We start from the raw sequence: 21663 nt of genomic DNA on the forward strand, positions 1-21663 counted from the left end.
CAGGACCTTTTCGTCATTGCACGTCCTTTTGCAGAAGCTAGGAAAGAAGTAGAAAGAAGCTTTCCTCTTTGGCAGAAGCGGCAAAGTTATCAAATAAATTATCCTGCCGTTCTCTTTGTCCTGCGAGTAGTAATCATCGTAAGCCGATCTGTAGAAGCTCCTCTTCTTACACGTTGACCGGCAGTCTTAAGGGATCGTCCATAAACTACATTATTACCGTAAGGGGGGGGGGGAGGCTCACAAAACCTACAACTGTGAACAGGAAATTGGGGGGGGGGGTTGATTCCAGGCAAAGTAATGTTACACGTATATTAATCTTTTAGAATTTGGAGAGTTTTTTCCTAAAATTACGCATGGTAAAGTTTTTAGTACGCGTCTTGATGAATGTTTTTCGTAGAACATTAATGTTTTTGTTTACAAATTTATGTTTTTAGTTGTAAATTGGACTTTTTGGTTGAGAATTCTTGAATTTGATTAAGAATTCGTCGTTTTTGGTAGTAAATTAATCAACTTGTTTAAAAATTCCTATTTTTTACTTAAAAATTCAACTTATTGGTTCAGAATTTTTGAATTTTGTGAAGAATCTTTTTTTTGTAAGTATATTAATCTTTTGGTTTGAAAATTCATCTTTTTTAGTTGAAAATTAAGCTCTTTAGTTGAGAATTCTTAAATTTGATTAAAAATTCATCTTTTTTAGTAGTAGATTAATCTTTTTGTTTAAATATTCATGTTTTTTATTTGAAAATTGAACTTTCTGGTTAAAAAATCTTAATTTTCATTAAGAATTTATAAATTTGATTAAAAATTGGTCTTTTTTGTAGTAAATAATTTCTTTTCTTTAAAAATTCCTGTTTTTAATAAAAAATTCAACTTTTTGGTTCGTAATTCTTGAATTTTGTGAAAAATCATTTTTTGCTAGTAAATTAATCTTTTTGTTTAAAAATCCATCTATTTTAGTTAAAAATTAGGCTTTTCGGTTGAGAATTCTTGAATTTTATTGAAAATTCGACATTTTTGTTGAGAATCCTTGAATTGTATTAATAGTTCCTCTTTTATGGTAGTAGATTAATCTTTCTGTTTGAAAATTCATGTTTTTTATTTGAAAATGCAACTTTATGGTTGAGAATTCCTGAATTTGATTAAGAATTTTTGAATTTTATTGAAAATTTCTCTGTTTTGTTAGTGTCAGAAGAAAATTAATCTTCTTCTTTAGAATTTAAAATTTTCAGTTAAAACTTTAACAACTAGGTGTTTAAAGTTGAACTAGTTAATGAAAAATTAAAAAAATGTTTTTCCCTCTTAAGATTCAAATTTTTTGTTGAGAATTTATAAATTTGATTAAAAATTTGTCTTTTTTGGTAATAAATTAATCCTTTTGCTTAAAAATGCGTCTTTTTCAGGTGAAAATTCGACTTTATGGTTGAGAATTACAGAATTTATTAACAATTCTACTCTATGGTAACGCATTAACCGTTATATTAAAAATTTAACTTTTTGGTTGAGAATTCTTGAATTTTGTTAAAAATTCGTTTTTTTCGAAAAAATTAATCTTCTTGTTTAAAGATTCATTTTCTTTGTTCCAAAATTTCAACAACTAGGTATTAGAGTTACACTAGTTTCTTAAAAATTTAAAAAATTTAATTTCTTTTCTAAAAATGCAAACTTTTTGTTTGAAAATTTATAAATTTTTTGAAAATTCATTTTTGGTTGTCAAATAATATTTTTGTTCAAAAATTCGTCTTTTTTTAATTGAAAATTCTTAAATTTTATTAGAAATTCGTTTTTGTTGGCACTAAATTAATTTTTTTGTTGAAAATTCATGTTTTTTAGTTGAAAATTCAATTTTTTCGTGCAGAATTCCTAAATTTTATAAAAAAATTGTCTTGTTGGGTAGTAAGTGAACTTTTTGTTTGAAAATTCATCTTTTCTAGTTGAAAATTTAACTTTTTGGCTGAGAGGCGTTGAATTTGGTCAAAAATTCGTTTTTTTGGTATAAAATTAACTGTTTTGTTTAACAATTCAACAGTTTTTGGTTGGAAATTTACCTGTTTTTTCGAAAATTCCTTTTTTTGGATAACAAACTAACTTGGTAATTGAAAATTTACGTATTCCATTTTTGATCGAAAATGGTTCCTTTTTAAGTAAAATTCAACTTTTTGTTAGAATTGTACTATTTTGTGAGAAATTCATGTTTTTTGTTGAAAATGATTCTAGTTTAGTTGAAAATTTTAATTTTGGATTTAGAGTTCTTGTATTTTTGTTTGAAATTTGTCTTTTTGGCATAAAATTTACTTTTTCATCAAAATTTCATATTTTTTATTTTATAATTCAAGTGTTTTGTTGAGAAAATTCGTCATTTTGTCTTCAAAGCTAAATAATTTAGTACAAAAAATCAACTATTTGGTAGAAAGATTTGGTTTTTTTACAATTAAAAATTATTTTTTTAATTAAAAGTTTACCTGTTCCATTTTTGTTTAAAAATGTACCTTTTTCAGTTTAAAACTTCAATAAGACCCGGATTAACTGTCACAAAAAATGCAATTAGGCACTTTTCAACACTTACTCTGATAATAAATTTTTTATTTTAATTTTTGATTTACTACCGACGTTTATAATTCACCACACAGTCAGGTGGATAATTTAGGCCTATTGACAATTTGACTCTTATGAACAACAAAAAATCACTATAAATGTGAACTCGGGTTTTACGTAAAGGCTATGTTTTTTGTAGGGGGGGGGGGCTTCATATTTAAATCAACGTTTGCCAACGAGGGGGGGGGGGTCAAAATTGTTGCTGCGGTACAGCACGATGCCTGAAAGTACAGAGTTATTTCTGCCGTACAGAACAGTGCCTGCAAGTACAGAGTTACTTCTAACATACAGCACAGTGTCTGCAAACACAGAGTTCTCGCTTCCGTACAGCACAGTGCCTGCAAGTACAGAATTACTTCTGCCGTACAGCACAGTGCCTGTAAGTACAGATTTATCCCTGCCATACAGCACAGTAGGTACAAGTACAAAGTTATCGCTACTTTTTTCGTAATGTAACGCTTACGTTAATTATTTCCTTTTAAAAAGTAACTCAAGCATCATTGTGGTCCGGCTGTGTGCGTTTTTTATCTTTATATATGAAAACTTACAAGTAAAATTGCATACATTTGTACAAATGTTTGTATGTACTTGCGCTTCTTCAAGCGCAATCGAAAGTGTGTATGAAACTTGTAGGCTGACCTCGCGGATCGTTCGTCTCGACTCCCTTCACCCTGTAACTACTCCCAACTCAACTCCCGGCCTAAGTAGTAACGGCCTTAGAATCGCGTATATTCAGACGTCGAGCTAATCGCCCGATCTTGAGGCTCTTGAAACTTCTAATAGCTCGATTGCCAATAAATAAAATATACCTACGCGAGTCAACTTACGACTATCGCAAAAAACAGAATTATGCACCGAGAAAAATTATCCAACGCATCTGAAGTATGGCTTATTTGACCTGAAAAGCGTTGCGCAACTTTATTCTTCTCATAAGTCAAGGAACTGAAAAGAAGGTTCAAGGAAAATTAGAGGGAATTGCTTATTATATAAGATTGGGTTGCGATATCAGGACAAGAATAATATTCAGGGAATCAGATTGACCTGAATGACGCTTCAGAAAAAAGTGGGTAAAGTTACCCTATTCCCCTCTTCACCCCTTTTTCAAAGAATTTTTTATTTTGTCCCTTTCTTCCCTTTTTATCGACTTTTCGCCTGAATGCTAAATGAATTGATAGAAACCAACCAAAAAATTGAACTGCAACTATTTTCTTTAAAAACCGTTTCATTTTTGGTTGATGATTAATTTGTTAGCTAAAAATTTAACTATTCTATTCTTGACTGAAAACTGTTTTTTCTTTTCATATAAAAGTTTAACTGATTGCCTCAAAATTTATCTTTTTGGTTAAAAATTCAGTTTTTTTTTATGAAAATGTATTTTGCGTTTCAAAAATTATTTTTTGGTTTAAAATTGAACTATCTGATTGAAGGTTAATTTCTTTTGTTCAAAATTTAATTATTTTTTTAAACACAAATAATTTTATTTGAACATTTAGATTTTTGAGTTGGAAATTCCACTGTTTTTTAGAAAAAAAGAAATTTTTGTCTTCAAAAGTGAGCAATTAGGCAGAAAATAAGACTCCTCAGTTTAGAAGTAACTTTGTTGAAAATTCATACTTTTTATTAAAAATTTAACCATTTTGATAGATAAGTAAACCATTTGGTTAAAAATTCCATTATTTATTTTAAAATTTCGTAGAAAAATAGATTTTTTGTTTTTAAAAAGAATATAAACAACTCGTCTTTTTGTCTTCGAAACTTGACGATTTTGTTAATTTAAAAAAAAAAAAATCATTTTATTTTAAACTTTACATGTTTGAGTTGGTAATTCCACTGTGTTTTTTTTTATAAAAACCGTTTTTTTCGCTCTACAAGTGAATAATTTGGTAGAAAATACAACTATTTGGTTTCCAATAAACTATTATGTTGAAAATTGATACTTCTCGTTAAAAATTTAACACTTTTAGTAGATAAGTATACCATTCGGTTAAAAATTCAACTATTTATTAAAAATTTATCTATTTAATAGATTACTTTTCTTGTTGAAAAATGGTTTTTCTCGGGTTTAAAATTCTAATCTTCCGTCAAGAAATCGTCCTTTTGTTGAAAATTCATGTATTTTGTTACAGTTTTTTTTTTTATTGAAAACTAATCTTGTCTGTTGAAAGACTTACCCTTTTTAATTCAAAATTGAACTTTTTTATTGATTAAATTAAACTTTTAGGGTTGAAAATTCGACTCCCCTCCAAAAAATTCGTCCTGTTGGTCTCAAAATTATACTATTTGGTTTAAAATCAAACTTTTTTTGATTGAATTGACATCTTTTTTGTTTGAAAATTCGACCATTCTCTTATTTTTTTAGTCATCTTCTTTGGTCGACAAATCAATTTCTTTCTTTTAATTCGTCCTTTTTAATTAAAAATTTATCTTTAATGGTAGAAAATTCATTTTTTCTCGTCGAAAATTCATCCCTCGTGGTTTAAAATGTATTTTATTGTTGAAAATGCAATCAAAAAACATTTAGTATTTGAAAGTAATAAGCTTCAACAATAAAAATAATTTTTTTTTGTTAAAATTGGGGAAAAAGTGCTAAAAATGTCTTGATATATTTTTCTCGATATTAGAAAATTCCAAATTCTTATAAGGAGGATTTATTCATCCAAAAAAATCTTGTCCGAACAATCACAATTTTTTACTTTGTTGAAATTTTGATTCTATTTTAGCACTATACATAAATTCTATAAGTACTTTAAAATAAATTCTAAAATTTGAACATTTCTATTTCTTTTGTTTCTGTTTTTCATTTTTTTTAAAATAAAAAAAACTTGGTGCATTGAACTTTGAGGCATGTAACTCCAGCAGAGCCATTTTCATATTTACGTTTACATAAAATCTCTAAAGTTTACCTTCACCGAACTTGTAACATCAATTTGAAAATTGCGCACAGCTAAAAAACCACACACATACACGCTGAAAAAAACATAGAAAAAAACGTACACTTATTCACGGCAATCGTCTGTGCAAAGTGAGCCATAATATTTCTGCAATTCTAACATTCCACAGCACAAACCACTGTGTTTCAAACAATTGGCATTTCTAAAATTCCACTTCTCGAACATCTATTGTTTCCCTCTTTGAACGCTTTTCAAAATACTCGCCAATTCTTGGAAAAGTTTGCAGAACTTTGGTTCAAACTTCGAGGAATGGATAAATAAATTAAACTTTCTACAATAGTAATCAAAATAATATACATAAAACACTTTCAAAATAAATACGTGAATCAAATAAAAAAGCGTTTCAAAAAATTAAAAACTCTACTTAAATACAAAATTTAATATGACTTATTTCCAAATTCAGTGAAATTAACTGAATCCCATTTGTTATTTGGCCCTGATCACTAATTCATCCGCAGTAAATAAATATTGCTTTACCACTCAGAGAGACAGTGTTTAATCGATCCAATTACGTTTCCCGGAGTTACCGAGTTCACCAAACTATGATAAATTCAAATACAATGCCGGTCCAATCTGAGATCATTTTCCAATCAATCAGCACCCAAAAATAAATTTTTTCTTCTTGTTTTTATCAGATTAAAAATAATGAAGGACACTCTTTTCTTCACAATTGCTTATTGTTTGTATCTTTTAAAAAATGTTGCTGATAAACCGCATCGTCCAAACCAATTTACTTTCCTGAACTTCATGCTTTCTCTCTATAAGTTATTCTCTATTAGCAGGTTACACTGAAAAAATAGTTCAGCGAACTATTCAGTTTGTAAGATATGGTACTACTATTTTTTTACTTGAGACGACCATTTACTTAGTTGCTGGTACTAACGGAATAGTCACTGCAATTAATAGAATTCTTGTAGCAACTAATAAGATAGCAGTGTCAACTAATTAAATAGCAGTGTCAACTAATAAAATAGCAGTACTATGTCTTACCAACCAAATAGTTGACTCAATTTCCGGTCATTTCCAGGTTTTTCCCAGAAAAGTTTTTCAACTTCCTCGGTCAATATTCATATTTGTGGTTAAACGCTAATATTTATTTTAAATCATGACGTTCATTATAAACATCTTTTAACACAACAGAATAAAAAATTTCAATTTTCAATTAAAGCAGACCAATTTTCAAGTAAACAGTTGAATTTTCGACTAGAAAAAAATCGATTTTCTCAACTAATGAATTTTCAAACATAATGATGAAATCTCAACTGAAATAGTTCAACTTTGAACCAAAAAATAATAATTTAAGAACTTTTGATTCGATATCTCTAGCAGTTTAATGGAAAAGCACCCGACCGGCAATAGGAATTTCTGTGGTTTGATTTCCAGCGGAACCAAATAGAAGGTATTTTTTCACAAAAAATCTAATCACAAAATTTTTGTATTCACTGCTTCATCTAGCCTGAAAAGATATTCAGTATTTCTGCTATCAACTGATGATAATACAGATTCCTTGAAAAATTTGATGAAGTAAAACTTGGCCCAATAACGCATGTATTTCTGAAAAGGGATTTTTCTTTCTAACTCTCTAGTAACTTAAGGGAAAAGTACCCACCCGGCAATTGGAAGTTCCGTGGTTCGATCCCCAGCGGAGCCAAGTAGAAGATATTTCTTCACAAAATTTTTTTATTCACTGCTTCATCTAGTCTGAAAAGATATAAGTATTTCTGCTATCAAGTGATGATAATACAGATTCCTTGAAAAATTTGACGAAGTAAAACTTGGCCCAATAACGCGTGTATTTCTGAAAAGGGATTTTTCTTTCTAACTCTCTAGTAGCTTATGGGAAAAGTACCCAACCGGCAATTGGAAGTTCTATGGTTCGATTTCCAGCCGAGCGAAGTAGAAGATCTGTTTTCAGACAAAATTTAATTTTCAAATGTAAATTCCCGTTTTTTTAATTCAATTCCCGGTCTTTCCCGGTTTCACGGTTAAGTCTCCACCCTAATTAGTCACTTACTCTATTTTGTAATATACTGCATTCAAATAAGAAATTCAACAAGACCTATGAGTAAAAAAGAGTTGTTTATCTTTTTTGCAGACTTTTGATGAAGACACCTTTACTCTAACGCTTCGCGAAGTAAGCGGTAATCGGATATCGTCGCCGTAGTGACCCATTTATCTGCACTCGACTATTCTCGCGTATACTGTTACCCACGGGAACAGCCACGATAGTGTTGCTGAAGACACTTTGACGATCATCCGAGATTTCGTTCTAGTTTTAGTGACGTCAACTTGCCATCCCTCATTGAATGCTAATCGGCGAGTGTCATTCTTTCTTGGTCAAAAGTTAACTAGACTTTAAAAAATGGCCATAACTTTAACTCAATACATCAGGTCGTCAACATTTTGCTTCTAGTCGTAAATATTAAAAACTGTTCCAAATAAGAACATTTTAGAATCTTCCGTTAGTTTTGGGTTTTATGGAAACGACAATGTGTTTTGGCTAGTTCAACAAGATTGTTTTTTGATACAACCAAACTTAGTTGATCCAACCAAAGTCGTTTTCGAAGAAGCAACATTTTTTGGGACAACATTACTATTTTGTTAATTTTAATATAATTAAATTGTTTGATTTTAGATTACACGGTCAAATCGTTTGACTTGTTTTCAAATTATAAGTTCCTCACTGTTTGAAATTAGTCTATTAAAATGTGAAGTTAGATGCATCTGAAGCCAAAATTTACAATCTTTTGAAATTGGGATTCTTGATTTTTCAAATCATCCCAATTTGAAATTTTTTAAATTATCACAGTGTTAGACGTTATTTATCTATGATGTTTTAAATCGAAAATCATTTAACTTTGGTTTTTTCCTTTTGTGGTCGACGGGTATGTAAACTATTATAAAGAATCTTTGTTTAGTTTGGTTATTAGAGAAACAACCAAGTAATTTGTTTATTATCATAGTGTAGTGTCCCACATTTTGAAAAATAGCCTCAAAATAGTGTCATAAAATTTTGAAAAATTCAAATTTACGTTTATTCTGAATTTAAACGTGTATAGCATGAAATCAAAAAGTGTGCAATTGAAAATTACCTTTATTTATTAAGCACAATTTACCGTCTTAAGACTTAATTTGATTAAATATTGAAAATAAACTTGAATGTTTATTTAAAATCTTATTATTTAGCATATAAATGATCAAATTTTCTATTTATTTATCACAGGCTTAACTATTTTTCGCTTAAATTTAATTCTTTTCGCTTGAAAAGTCTAGTATTCAATTTTTGGTCGATAATTCATCGTTTTTATTTAAAAATTGTAATAATTGGTTCCACATTAAATTATTTGGTTAAAAAGTTAAAAAATGGTGTTGAAAAGTCATACTTCTTTGTTAAAAATGGTCTTTATGGCTTGAAAATTCAACAATTCAATTAAAATTAGTTTTATCTTATCTAACAAATTTTGTTTGGTTTAAAAATGAAATTATTTTGCTGAACACTCATCTCTTTCGTTTACAATTTGACCTTTTCCACAGAAATTTCATCTTTTATAGTTAAAAATGCAAATGTATGGTAGAAAATTAATCTATTTGAGTAGGAAATTAAAATTTTGGTTGCAAATTTATTTAGTTAAGTAATTTGTTAACATTTTTTTAAACCTGTTTTTCGTTTTACATTGAAATATTTTTTGTTAAAGTATCAACTATAAAATTTTTCGTTAAGAGTTCATCCTTTTATGGTAAAGATTCACCTTTTTTGTTGAAAATTCATCTTTTCACCTTGAAAATTTAACAATTTGGTAAGAAATTCAACTATTTTGTGGAAAGTTGAAATACCTTCTTAAAAGTTCATTTTTTGGTTGAAAACATTTTTCTTTTAACTGGAAATTCGAATATTTTATTAACTATTCAGCTCATTGGTAAAAAATTACCTGTTTTGTTGAAAATTTAGATTATTAGGTTGAAAATTCAACTGCTTTTTATAAAATTCCTCATTTTAGCTTGCAAATTCAACAATATAGTAGAAAATTAAGCTATTGGTTCGAAAGTAAAACTACCTTCTTAAAACTTTATTTATTGGTTAAAAACTAATTTTCTTAACTGAAAGTCCAACTATCATTATAAAAATGCATATCGTCAGTTTGATCATTCGATATTTTTGCAAAAAATTGGTGTTTTTAGCTTGAAAATTAAACAATTTGGTAAGAAATTCAAATATTTGGTTGAAAGTTAAATTACCTTTTTGAAATTGCATTTGTTGGTTCGAAAATAAGTTTTCAACTGAAAATGTAACTATATTCAAAAAATGCATATCCTCAGGTTAAAAATTCAACAATTTTGTGAGAAATTAAATTTTTTGGTTAAAAGGTAAATTGCTTTCTTAAAAGTTCATTTTTTGGTTAAAAATCATTTCCTGCTTAACTAAAAATTCAACTGTCTTAAAACGTATATCCGGTAACAAATTCGATTGTTTTGTAGATAATTTACCCTTTGCTATTAGGAAATCCACAATTTGGTGTGAGATTCAACTATTTGGTACGAAACTAATATGTTAAGTCAAAAAATATTTTTTCATCGAAAATAATTTCTCCTAAATGAAAATTCACCTACTTCACTTTGGGTTAAAAACTGATCATTTATGGCATAAAAGTCTAACCTTTGACTTAAATATATTTAGAAACGACCAAAACATAAAATAAAAATGATTTATATGAAATTTGGAGTAGTATCACATCCACTTTTTAAACTATTAAGTTGATGTAATTTGTTTAAAATATTTTTTTTTTCGTAGAAACTAACCATTTTGTTTGAATTTTGCGTGATTTAAAGTCTTGGACACTGTGATCCAAGAGCATAGAATTCGAGATCTGAAAGCAAAGGAGCGCGACCTAATGCCTCAAACTTCGAAACCTATGCTTTAAGAGCAAGAGTTCCGAGATCTTAGTTCTCACACTAAAGCGAAATAAAATCAAGGAGTAGTGCCGTAAATTAATCTCCCGAAATTTCTCTCCATGTAGTAGAAAACTAATCTTTCTTCTTGAAACTTTAAATACTTGGTTAAAAATGTATTCTATTGAAATAGTATCAAAATAGTGTAATCGCTTAAAAAAGTGTCAAATAGTGTCACTAGTGTGGTGAGTCCGAGATCTAAATTTCCCATAAAACACCTGGGATTCACAAACTGTCTGGATTGATGTCAAATAGAAACTAAAAATCCTTTTCAGGTCTATTCCCAAAACCGTAAAAATCTGCAGTTACATTTTTGCTATTGCGCGTGAATCATAGCGTGTCAGATTTGACTGACACAAAGCAAAGCGAGTTCTGCCACCGCGGAATTCTCGCGCGCGTGGTATGACTCTATGAGATGTGTTTGCACCCACGAAATAGAGGGGGCAGAATGAAAGGGAGAGGGAATGGGAATGGTATGGGAAGAGGCAGAAAGAGCAACAGAGAGCAAGAGAGAGTAATAGAGAGAGGGAGAGATAGAGAGAGGGGGAGAGAGAGAAAATCAGAGCTTGCGAGGGCATAGAGAGACAAAGAGAGAGAGAGAGAGAGAAGATTCAGTGGAAGATAGTAAACAGAGATGCTGCACGACTGTATATGTTCCACTGTCGAGAGCACGTGCATCGTTTGGAATAATGCGGAACTGGCCAATGTCATTCGGTATGATGCATCAGTTGGCACCGGTGAAATTCTGACGCCTCCGCGAAAGCCAAACGGAAGCTCGATTGGGTCCTTCCGGCGTTATCGCCTCACGCTATTTTACCCTATCCAGCGATACGCATTGTCACTCAACTGCAAAATCACTCATCTTCCTCAATTATCACTCATCTGCAATCACCACAACAGCTACAATTGCAATTTTAGACACTGGATACAGATTTCATTACATCTGGAATAGGATGGTTCAAAAAAACATCAATTTTTATCAAAAGTGTAATAGGTGTAATAATGATATACTTCAGACCAAAAACAGAGTTTTATGAAGTTCAGCAGATCCTTTATCGTCAACGATCCGAAAAAAAATGCTCTTCAAATCACAAAACAAAAATTCAAACTCTTAAATAAGTCTTTGGTAAAATTAGAGAAGCTAACATGTTGGAGTTAAAAGAAACTTTCTATCAATTCTTTCATCTTCACTGTGAAAACTATGGTTCCATTTTAGGTGAGCATTTTTTTCGTGACTTGTTATAATATCAAATTGCGTTGTTTTTAAACCATCGTTTCTACCGTTTAATAATGCTAAATTCAGATTGAAAAGTAGTACGTAATAAGGAATTAAAATAATGCTAAAATAGTGTTTCCTAATTGCTTGTAATTGCATGCTTAAATCAAACAGAAAACATTTGAAACAGAAAACACTTGATTCTTACTTGGGTCTTGTTTTGATCCAAAAAAAGGTACACTAAAACACAGTTTAGTAGCACCTAGATAAAGTGGCATCAGAGTAGAGCCACCCGAGACTATATTTTTGAAGGACAGTTTCAATACGGAAAACTAGCCTTCAAATGATACTTTTTTTGCAGTGTTGGCTTCTTTTATTTTACGAAGGAGTTATCTCACACTTTGGATTTCCGTTTTCTGATGAGCAGAACAATTGTCTTTGGACAAGTTGACAATAAAGGATCTGCTTAATATCATCTAGATTTTTTTTTGTGGTCTGAACTCTGTCATTTTTATACATATTACACTTTGTATAATCTATTACTTTATAAATGCCTAAATTTATTTTAACTCACTCTATAATTTTGAATGATTTGTAAAAAAATGGTATTAACATATTACCATCAATATGGAAAACGCACCAAAGAAAATTTTGTTCATCAAATTTACCCATTCGTTCGTATTTCTCTTGCAAATTTGCAAATCTGCTATTTGTACAAATTATTTTCTGATAAAACATCACAGAAACAAGAAAATTTTATTTTGAACAATGCAATGATATAAAAATCTATTGAAACAAATTGAACCATAAGTGGTCCATAATGAGGAGCACCAATATTGAAAGCAATTTCATTCTTTTTCAATTCAACATTGATCAAGAGGGTGAACATGACTCAAATTGAAAATGAGTTCGTGGAAAAATAACCTGAAACAAAGTATAAACCATAATTTTTTCTGTGGAAGTAGAAATTTTGTTGAGGCCCGTATTCATCATGCTTGTATTCAGTTTGCTTATTATTATTTGCAAGTCGTCGCAAAAATGTCTGAAGATGATAAACAAACTAGATCCAGGAAGTAGTAGTACTGGTTCTGAATTTTATTTATTATTTCAGAATCTCAAATTTTATCCTTCATTTTCAAAAGAAGTTGTTGAAATATGGCCATTTAGAAAGCGTGGAAGCATAACCGCTGAAGCCTCATGAGAAGCTTGCTATAAGAACAATTCAATATCTAGCATTCAATAGTATAAAACATAATTTGTTTTACATCTTTTTATTGTTGAATGTAACTTAGACAGATAATATAGATTAGGTACTGTTTAAACAATGAATGACTTTCAAAATATTGATTTTAAAGAAAAATGTGCGAATTTGCAAGATGAAAAATATTTTTCATATTGGTGGTCATCTAGAGAGGATATTGTAGTTCATAAATCATGTAAGATTATGAAGGAAATCAAGATGAATTTACATAGCAATATTTAAAATCATTTATCCTTAATTATTTGAGAGACCCTCTCCATTAGAGTTAATGTTTTTTAACCACACTAATCTGGAATATTATTTAGATCCAGATCAGAAGGGGGTAAATTATTCTTAAGCTGTAACTCTCAGCGTGGCTTGTTTTCCTTATAGGATCATTAAAACCTAACATGAGACATACGAAACTCCATTCACTAAGGCTGGAAAAAGTAATTAGTTCTGCGAACTGCGAGGAGTTTAAAACTTTTCAATTTCCTGAAATAAATTATCGTAATCAATGATCTAAATTTAAGTTTGTTCTTTAACTTTTATGAAACTGTAAATTTGAAAGCTCTGAATTTTAAATTTGTATTGTTTTGTTTCAAATTAGAAATGATAAAAATTTTAAGGGCTTAAATATGAAGTATTAAATATAAAGTTTTTTTTCTAAATTGAAGATTTCAAATTAGGAGTGCTTAATATGGGAGGCTTGAATGTGAAGTTTTTTAATTTTTAAATATGTACCCGCACTCAAAATACTTCAATTCTAAATGGACCAATAAAAAATGTGTAGGATTTAAAAAAATCTTAAATATTGAGTGTTTCAGGTGTGAAACTTTAAAAAGTTACAAATATTTAAAATTTCGATTTTATAAAATTAGATGCATTATATCTGTAATTACTAAGAGATATTTATGATGCTTCAAATAAAAAATTTCATCAATATCAAAAGCTATATGAACTATTTTTTTCCAGATCGTCAATGTTCTATAAGAGTACTCATAAAAAACTTTAAAATCTTTTTTATACGAAATTGTTGAATTTTAATTGTCGTACATTTAAAATTGGTTAACTTTTAAGGTTTTGGAAGTAAGATATTAAGAAAAAGAAAATCGTTTAATCTTAGCGTCACATTTTTAACTGATAAGCATACAATTTCAAAGTATCATTATATCATGAGAACTATTTAAAAATTAATTTTCAATTTGTCTCATTGCCAAAGAGTTTTTTAAGATTGCTATTTCAAATTTGACTTTCATGACATAAATTCCCATTTCGATTTTAGACATCTACTCTACATCACACAATCAAATCTACCCCTTTTTAAAATGAAGAATATAATATAAAAGTAAAAGCACCCCTAAGCCCTCTGAAGGCACACATTTTTTAAATTCCTTCACTCGCACTTGAGACGCACTTGCGGCACTTGGAACTTTCAAAAAGTTTCTCAAACTGGAGAACTTACTTAGAGAAGCGTCTCAAAATTGCATGTTCGGCGCACTGTGTTCACTCGACGGAAGCTGAAGGCGTTTGGCGTTCCGATCGAGAAGTCGAGTCTTCAGGAGAGCGTCGGACTTTTTAGGGCAGCGTTTTCAAGGCGTTGCATCGGTAGGTAGGTGCGCGTCATTTTCGTCAATTTAACTCCCTCGCTCCCACGCCTTCACCCCGTGGTCTCCCACCTCGTTCGAATTGCACCCCCTTATCCTCGACCCCCTGATCCTCCACCCCCTTATCCTCCACCTCCACCAACATTATTCGCCCTGCGCCCTCCCAACGAGCGCGTCGCTGTCACCGAAGCGAGGTCAATCGACGGAGGGGTCCGAAGACGACTCCCACTTTACTTTCCAGCCCCACTACAGCTACTCGATATCGTTTCATTACGCACCCCCTTTTTGCCCCCTTTCGCATCCTTCTTCCCGTTTCTCCTCCGCGAACTCTCGGGAGGTTAAAACTGGGGGTGGGTGAGTCGTTCGGCGAACGACTCGAGGACGAAACACGAATGCCCACGAATTTTTATTGTTACTTTTCGCGCTGCTTTTTTACGCTCCTCTTAACGATCACTCCCCACTCTCCAGTCTTCCACCCCTTCTGGGAAAACTGCACTTTCGCGGAAACGAAAGCCATTTCGGAAAGTAAGGGCGCGGGAACGGCCAGTTACCTTAGATATAAGTAAGCGTTTATCCTTTTTTTATTACTATCGTATCTTACCCGACTCTAGATACGAGCGAAACTGTTCCCTGGCATCGAGGTGACGCTTTTTTACCGGGGCGTTAATAAGTTTAGTGAAAAGTCGTGGCGAGAGAGGTTGGGGAGGGGGGAGGTTGTCGTTACGAGGCTGGGTTGTGTCGTTTTTCATTAGGAAGAAAGAATTTTTTATAAAATATGATGGGAGGATGTTGGGAGAGCTTTTTACTTCTCTGAGGATTAATATAATAATAAAAAAAGATTGAATAATTAGGTAAATATTATGTATAGAAAACCTAGTGAATCAATAAACAAAAAGATTCTAAATTGTTTCTTACTCGATAAATGTAACAATACAATTTTTTATTATTCTTCCGTATAAAATACAAAACTTTTCTTCTGAATATATTTTCCTTCAGGTATTTTCTTTCTTTTTAATGCTACATTTATTCACGTTTAAAAGCCTATACTTGACTGGTTAGCAAACTTCACTCGTTTAACTATTCCTGTTTTTCCTTTTTAAATCTCTTTTTCTTAATTTTAAAGAAAATGTCTCCTTTTCTTCATTTTAAAAAAAATTCCCCTCTACCCCCATTTTCTGGCTAGTTTGCTTCAACTCGAACTGAATTAACCGAACCAAATAAGATTAGCTATCCTGGGTTCAAAAGTCATTCTTTCTTGTTTGTTGAAAAAGTATTATATAAGGTTAATAAGTCTACAATTATATTTTTGATTTAAATTATTATCATTTGGTTTAAAATTTAATTAATTTGTTGATAATTCAACTATTTTGTACAAAATTGAACTATTCGATTTTTGGTTGAAAATTGATCTTCCTTAGTTGATGATTCTACAATTTGGTTAAAAATTCCTCTTTTTGGTAGAAAACTAATCTTGATTGTAAAATATTCCTTCTTGATTCAAAATAGAATTATTTCGTCAAGAAATCATCTATTTTATTAAAAAGAAAATTGAAATTTAATTAAATTCAATATGATCCCTGCATTAATTTTATTCAGAGATTTAAATATACTATTTTTATCCCTATTTTTTTGAAAAATAACACATCCTGTTTTAAGAAAATTTTAAGCAGTGAAGTCTGACTTAGTCTCACAGAAAATTTTACAATGTTGGATATTGTCTCAAAAGCAAAATATAAATATTTATTGTTTAAAGTGAGATGCAATATAATTAACACCTTATGGCTTTATGTGCTCCCAACATTATTACAAATTCTTCATAATTTATATAGAATATTTAACTTTAAATGCAATTCAGCTAATTCAATACTAGATAACTTACTAGTGATGAAAAATCTTTATTCAGGCAGCAAAATTCCTTAACAACCATAATTTTAGTATCCACAAGTGAAAAAGGAAGATTTTGGCCAGACATTATAAATGAAGAATAAGATAAATATTTTAAATATTGATATAAGCCAAATGGGTTCTTTTTACTCAACAAAGTAAATTAATCTTGATTGATCTCATTACTTCTAAAAAAAATACGTTTTGGATACCACAGGCCTCTTTTCTAAAATAAATTCTTATAACGAAATCTTAGGATTTCAAAAGTTTGAAAATAGGTTCAATCAAATGATACTTTTTCATAAAAGAGGAAAGATACAACTAGGCCCAAAATTTTTTACTATGAAAATACTATTTGTACTTAAATTCCTAATTTTTTCCAGTAAAAAAGTCAGCTTGCATTAGACTTTAGTCATTTCAAGTCGATAAAAAACAAGTTGCACTTCATTCAATTTACCTCGAAATAGCTATTTTTCCCAATACAAAATTTGCTTTAAGTTCTACTTAGTGCTTTTGCACACCAAATTTTTTTTCTCGCACAACTTAAAATATTTGGAAGGAGAAAAAGACGGTTAAAAGCAGACGGAATGTAACTTTCTCTACTGAGAGTGTAATTATTTCTAAACTGTAATTCGGACAAGTGAAGAAGTGCCATTTCAGTCAGACACGCGGGAAACTTTTGGTGGAAAGCCTGTTGCATATAAATCTGTACTATTTTTGAAAGAAAATTAAAAATTGAAAATTAAGTTATAAAATTATATTTTCCAGTGCGAAAGACTCTTTTGAAAAGTTTTTTTTTGTTGCAATTTTTAAATCTCGACGAGAAATCTTATTATATTCTCGAATTAAAAAAGTAGAAGATAATACAACATTGGTAGCTATTTCGCATTTATGCTATAATATCAAACGTTATGCGTATTGGCCTAGTTTACTCTCCACTTTTAGCTTCAGTTTGCAGAGTTTACTCCGTAAACAAGAATATTAGACAGTCCAGCAAACAGTATTTTAGAGAACCGAACTTTCTTCTCTCTGTAAAGCTAATACTGCAAGTCATATAATGATTATTACTCGTAGAAAGGATATAATTAGTTTAGATTGTGAGATGAAGTTATTTAATTAAAAATTCTATTTAATTAAAGTTTCAAACTGATAATTTGAATCCCTGAAAAGCATATAAATTTTGAATAAAACTTAGTTTACATCATGTAATTTAAAATTAAAGTTTTAGGGAAGTTGTTGAGTAAACTGAATTATTAATTTAGTAAGAATCATATTTCGCTATTTTCTCCGTAATATAAGGGTCATATATTTTTATGGAATCCGATTCCCCACTAGAGGCAGAATATATTTCACCAGCATATGCCTCCTTTCCACCCTCTCGACTCCTAACCTCGTAAAATGTTGTCTCTGACTCTAGCCACTTCTTAGTTAGAATTTGCAAACATATTCGAGTACTTGTTGTTCTGAAACTACTCAGAATATGCAAATATTATTTAAACTATTTACTTATCTAAGCCTAACTTTTAATATATTTAAAACAATAATTAAAAAACATTTATATAATTTCTGATGTTCCCTAATAAGTTTTAATATTTCCAAAAAAAGAGCAGTACGCACCGTCAGTTTCATTTGACCATAATCCTGGCTCCGACGCTTTGAAATACAATTTTGCGTTCTTGTTATCGCACCTTATAATATTCATAACTCTCCGGGATCAAGTTAACGAGATATTTTGCGACCGTATCCAGTTACTCGAGCATCTCATCGGTGAACTCTCAACCTCCACGTGTCGACACCTACACGTGCAATCAGACTAACATTCTCACATTCTGCGCGTATCGGTATCCGTGTTCGTATCCGTACCCGACAAACACATTCGTGAATCAACAAACCCGAAAATTTTAATTTTAATTCTCTTAGATCCTTCCTGCGTCTTCCTCGACCGACCGATATCAACTCCGCCGAATCCGTTCATTGTACGGCTTCGAACTGGTCACTCCTTTCCGGTTCTTTTTCCCATTCGATCGATCCCCTCCTCGTCGGGGACTCAAAACTTGCGACACCTGCGGCGCTCGCGGCCCTTTTTTTCCGCTGGCGCCGAAAGAATCCCGGAACATAGGCCGAAATCCCGATGGAGGGGATTCGCTGGAGCAGAAAAAAAGGTGGATGTGAGAGAGGGAAAAAAAGAGATGACGATGGATAAAAAAAAGGGAGAAAAAATTCAAGAAAGCAGGAAAAAAGGGAGAAAGAGAGAAGGAAAAAGGAAGAAGCTTCAAGGTGTGCATGCAACACCCGCGCGCGAAACGTGCTTGCTCGAGCGGGACGAGTGCGACGTCTACTAGGGGATAGAGGGGATTTTGTCAAAGTGGGGGAAATCACCCATAAATAGGGGTGGTAGGGGTAGTAGCAGGGGGGTGAGACTCGAAAGCGAAAAAGAGGAGAGGGCGCGTAAGAAGAAGAAAAGAAGGTTTCGGGCGGCGGCCGGGAAGGCTGGTTGTCTGTGGTCAAGGCACGCAGTGTGTGCAGTATTCGATGCGCGCCTGATACCCAAGCGCCTCAACGGCCTCGGTGGCAACTGCGACTAACGCGACCGAAGACAACTCTCCCATTGCAGGGAGGTGTAATGGGGCGCACCAGTCGAGACGAAACCACCACACACATCCCGATTTTCTACTCCCTGCATCTCCACCAACCCCTTTTCGTCAACACACACGTGCGCCAAATTTCTCTTCCCGTAACCCTATGCTTGTCTGGCCTCGCATGCTGCCTCACACGCCACTCTCGCTTGCAGCGAAAATTCGAGGGAAGAAGCGAAATGACGGTGAGGAGCGGGGAGGGCAAGTAGGGTCAAAAGAGGGATGGGACACGTCCCTCGACACTGTTCAATGCCATGCGAACTGCGTAAGCGAGGGTGACGCAAATGAATTTTCGACTCGCTAGTCTCCACGCTTTTTAAAATATTTCAGAACGCCTCACGGAAATTTTATTATAACGGTTGAAGACCCTCTCTTTTATCTTGATAGTTTTTTTTCAAAATGTTTTTTTTTCACCTGCTTAACGTCGCGGACAATTTAAAAAAAGCAGTGCTCTGAATATCACTTACGTTAATCAGAGCTTAGATAAATTATCGAGTGTGGGTCACAAAAAGCGGGTTGATATAATAAATAATTGAAGGCGTTGCGCTAGATACCAGAAACGAAGAAACGGAGAAAAAGACCGTTTAGGAATAAACGGCCAGTGGAAAAGTTAGAGACTATCGAACAGTTGGAATCGGAGCGGGAGATATGTTGGATATGTAACCAGGACTCGGAGTTTTGGTTCGCAACAGGTTTCACCAACACAAACTTGGCTCTCTTCGATCCTCGCACACATGAGGAGCCCTTGTATCAACTAGATACATAGACTGGTCTATGTACCCATGGTACACACGATCTTACATTCGGAAGCAGAGTGCGTCACCGGGAAACCATGTAAACATCTTGTGCACGCTACTGAACGCTTACATAAACACTTTCCCTCTACACATGGACACCTGCACCAATTCAAATTACAAAGGTAAAAGTAAATATACAACAAACTGACAAAATAAAAGATCTTTAAAGGTCAAGTCACTCTGCACGCACGCGTGAGGTGTTAATGATGTGCGCAATTTTTAGATATAAATGACTGCCTTACTCACCGACTACGAAGACCATATTCTTTGTCCATCGCAGTAGCTCCCGTCGAATGTGTCTGCGTTCCTGTATGCAGCGGGCATAGGGGCAATCCGCCATTTTTGAAATCACATCTTAGGATGTATGTGTGTGTCGGCCGGCTTCAGGTGTTGTATACTCGCCTGCCTCGTGTTCCCGCGTGGATGTGTGCTCCCGTCTCTCTCTTTCGTTTTATCCTCTCTTTTCTTCGTGTTTTCCTCTCTTTCTCCCACGATTCGTTGCGTGCGCGAGGAGGAAGCTAAATCCCGTGTCTGTGTGACTATTCGTGTTTGGCGGTGTGTATGAGTGTATGACGTCACGCGTGACGTAGCGTGTGCCTAGGGTGGTTGGAGGGGCTGTCGTCGTTTCGTCGACGAAGGGGAGGGGAACATGCGGGAGGGAAAAGACGACGACGGCAGGATAGTGGGGCTAACGTAGGGGTGGTTGTTCCCACTGGTAGTGGGACAGGGTTAGAGCACAGAAACGCATACACGTGCACGCTTGCGCCCTGAGTAGTGAGTGCAGTCTGTCGCCGGCGGCTCTTTTCTCTCTTTCTCTCTCCTTCGTCTTCGTCTTCCTATCTCTCTCGCACCCTCGTTTTTCTCTTTCTTATTCTCTTTCTTCCTCTACCCCTCGCGATCCAACTTGCCACGCGTATTTCGTAAAGGAACGTCTTGTATGAAGGTGCACACCGCTATTGCTGGCCAAAGGATACTTTCCGAACCCGTATCTGAAACAAAAAAAGAGAGACCTTCAATATCCAGACTATCTCGAAAAATGTACGGCTATTGGTAAATGCAGAGTGAACGATTATTAATATTATTAAATAACAATTTGTTAATGGCAAGAGTCACGGAATGTTTTTAATTAGTAAGTAATACTGATATTTAAAGATCATGATATGGAAAGGTGCTGGTAGTTTTAAAATTAGACTTTTTCCTTCACTGACGCTACGAACGAGAATTCACGAGGGGAAGTTTGCGGTTGCAGAGGAAGGGTCCCGTTACTCTTAGCCCTAACCTTCCTTAATAGAGCCTATGTATAGCCTCTCCTAACTGAATTTAAATCGAAGGAAGGGAAGTTTCGTTTAAAGATCCATCCGGATTAAAACTCAACCACCCTTACCTAATCAACCCGTACACAGAAAAACGCAGATTCTCAAAAGTATGCGAATTCGGTGTTGTTTCGAGTTGCAATAAAAATTATTCCATTGTTCTTCTGTCTAGATTTAGTAAAAGCAAACTGTGCCTATAACAAGATATTAATATCGAGATACAAATAATGTGTATAGAGAAGATCGGAGGATATTGACGAGGAATTCGGACTTGGATACCTGTGGGTGCAGGAAAGGGGTTGGAGTCACCATGGCGGTGCCCCACCCCGAAATAGGAAGGTACTACTTGAAATGAAACATTGTCGGTAAGAAGAGCGTCGGTCGGTGGGTTGGAAGGTAGGTAGGTAGGTAGTAGGGGTGGGTCGCGGAGGGTGGTGGGTGATGTAGGGGTGGTTTCGCGTAACCAGAGGGTCGAGGAGC

The 21663-nt window shown here is 33.1% G+C and overlaps 1 protein-coding gene across 2 annotated transcripts in view; it reads right to left on the minus strand.

Annotated features, from left to right (window-relative positions):
- The window catches only part of LOC117174164 (mushroom body large-type Kenyon cell-specific protein 1), a 180814-nt gene that overhangs the window by 74966 nt on the left and 84185 nt on the right, over nt 1-21663 (minus strand). For both annotated transcript variants that reach the window (XM_033362988.1, XM_033362987.1), the window contains exon 2: nt 20117-20859. In XM_033362988.1, coding sequence (XP_033218879.1) covers nt 20117-20210 — 94 coding nt within the window. In that variant the 5' untranslated portion in view covers nt 20211-20859. The remainder of the gene's footprint in view (nt 1-20116; nt 20860-21663) is intronic.

This window comes from Belonocnema kinseyi, chromosome 6 (genome assembly GCF_010883055.1).
Source record: "Belonocnema kinseyi isolate 2016_QV_RU_SX_M_011 chromosome 6, B_treatae_v1, whole genome shotgun sequence".
Lineage (NCBI taxonomy): Eukaryota > Metazoa > Arthropoda > Insecta > Hymenoptera > Cynipidae > Belonocnema > Belonocnema kinseyi.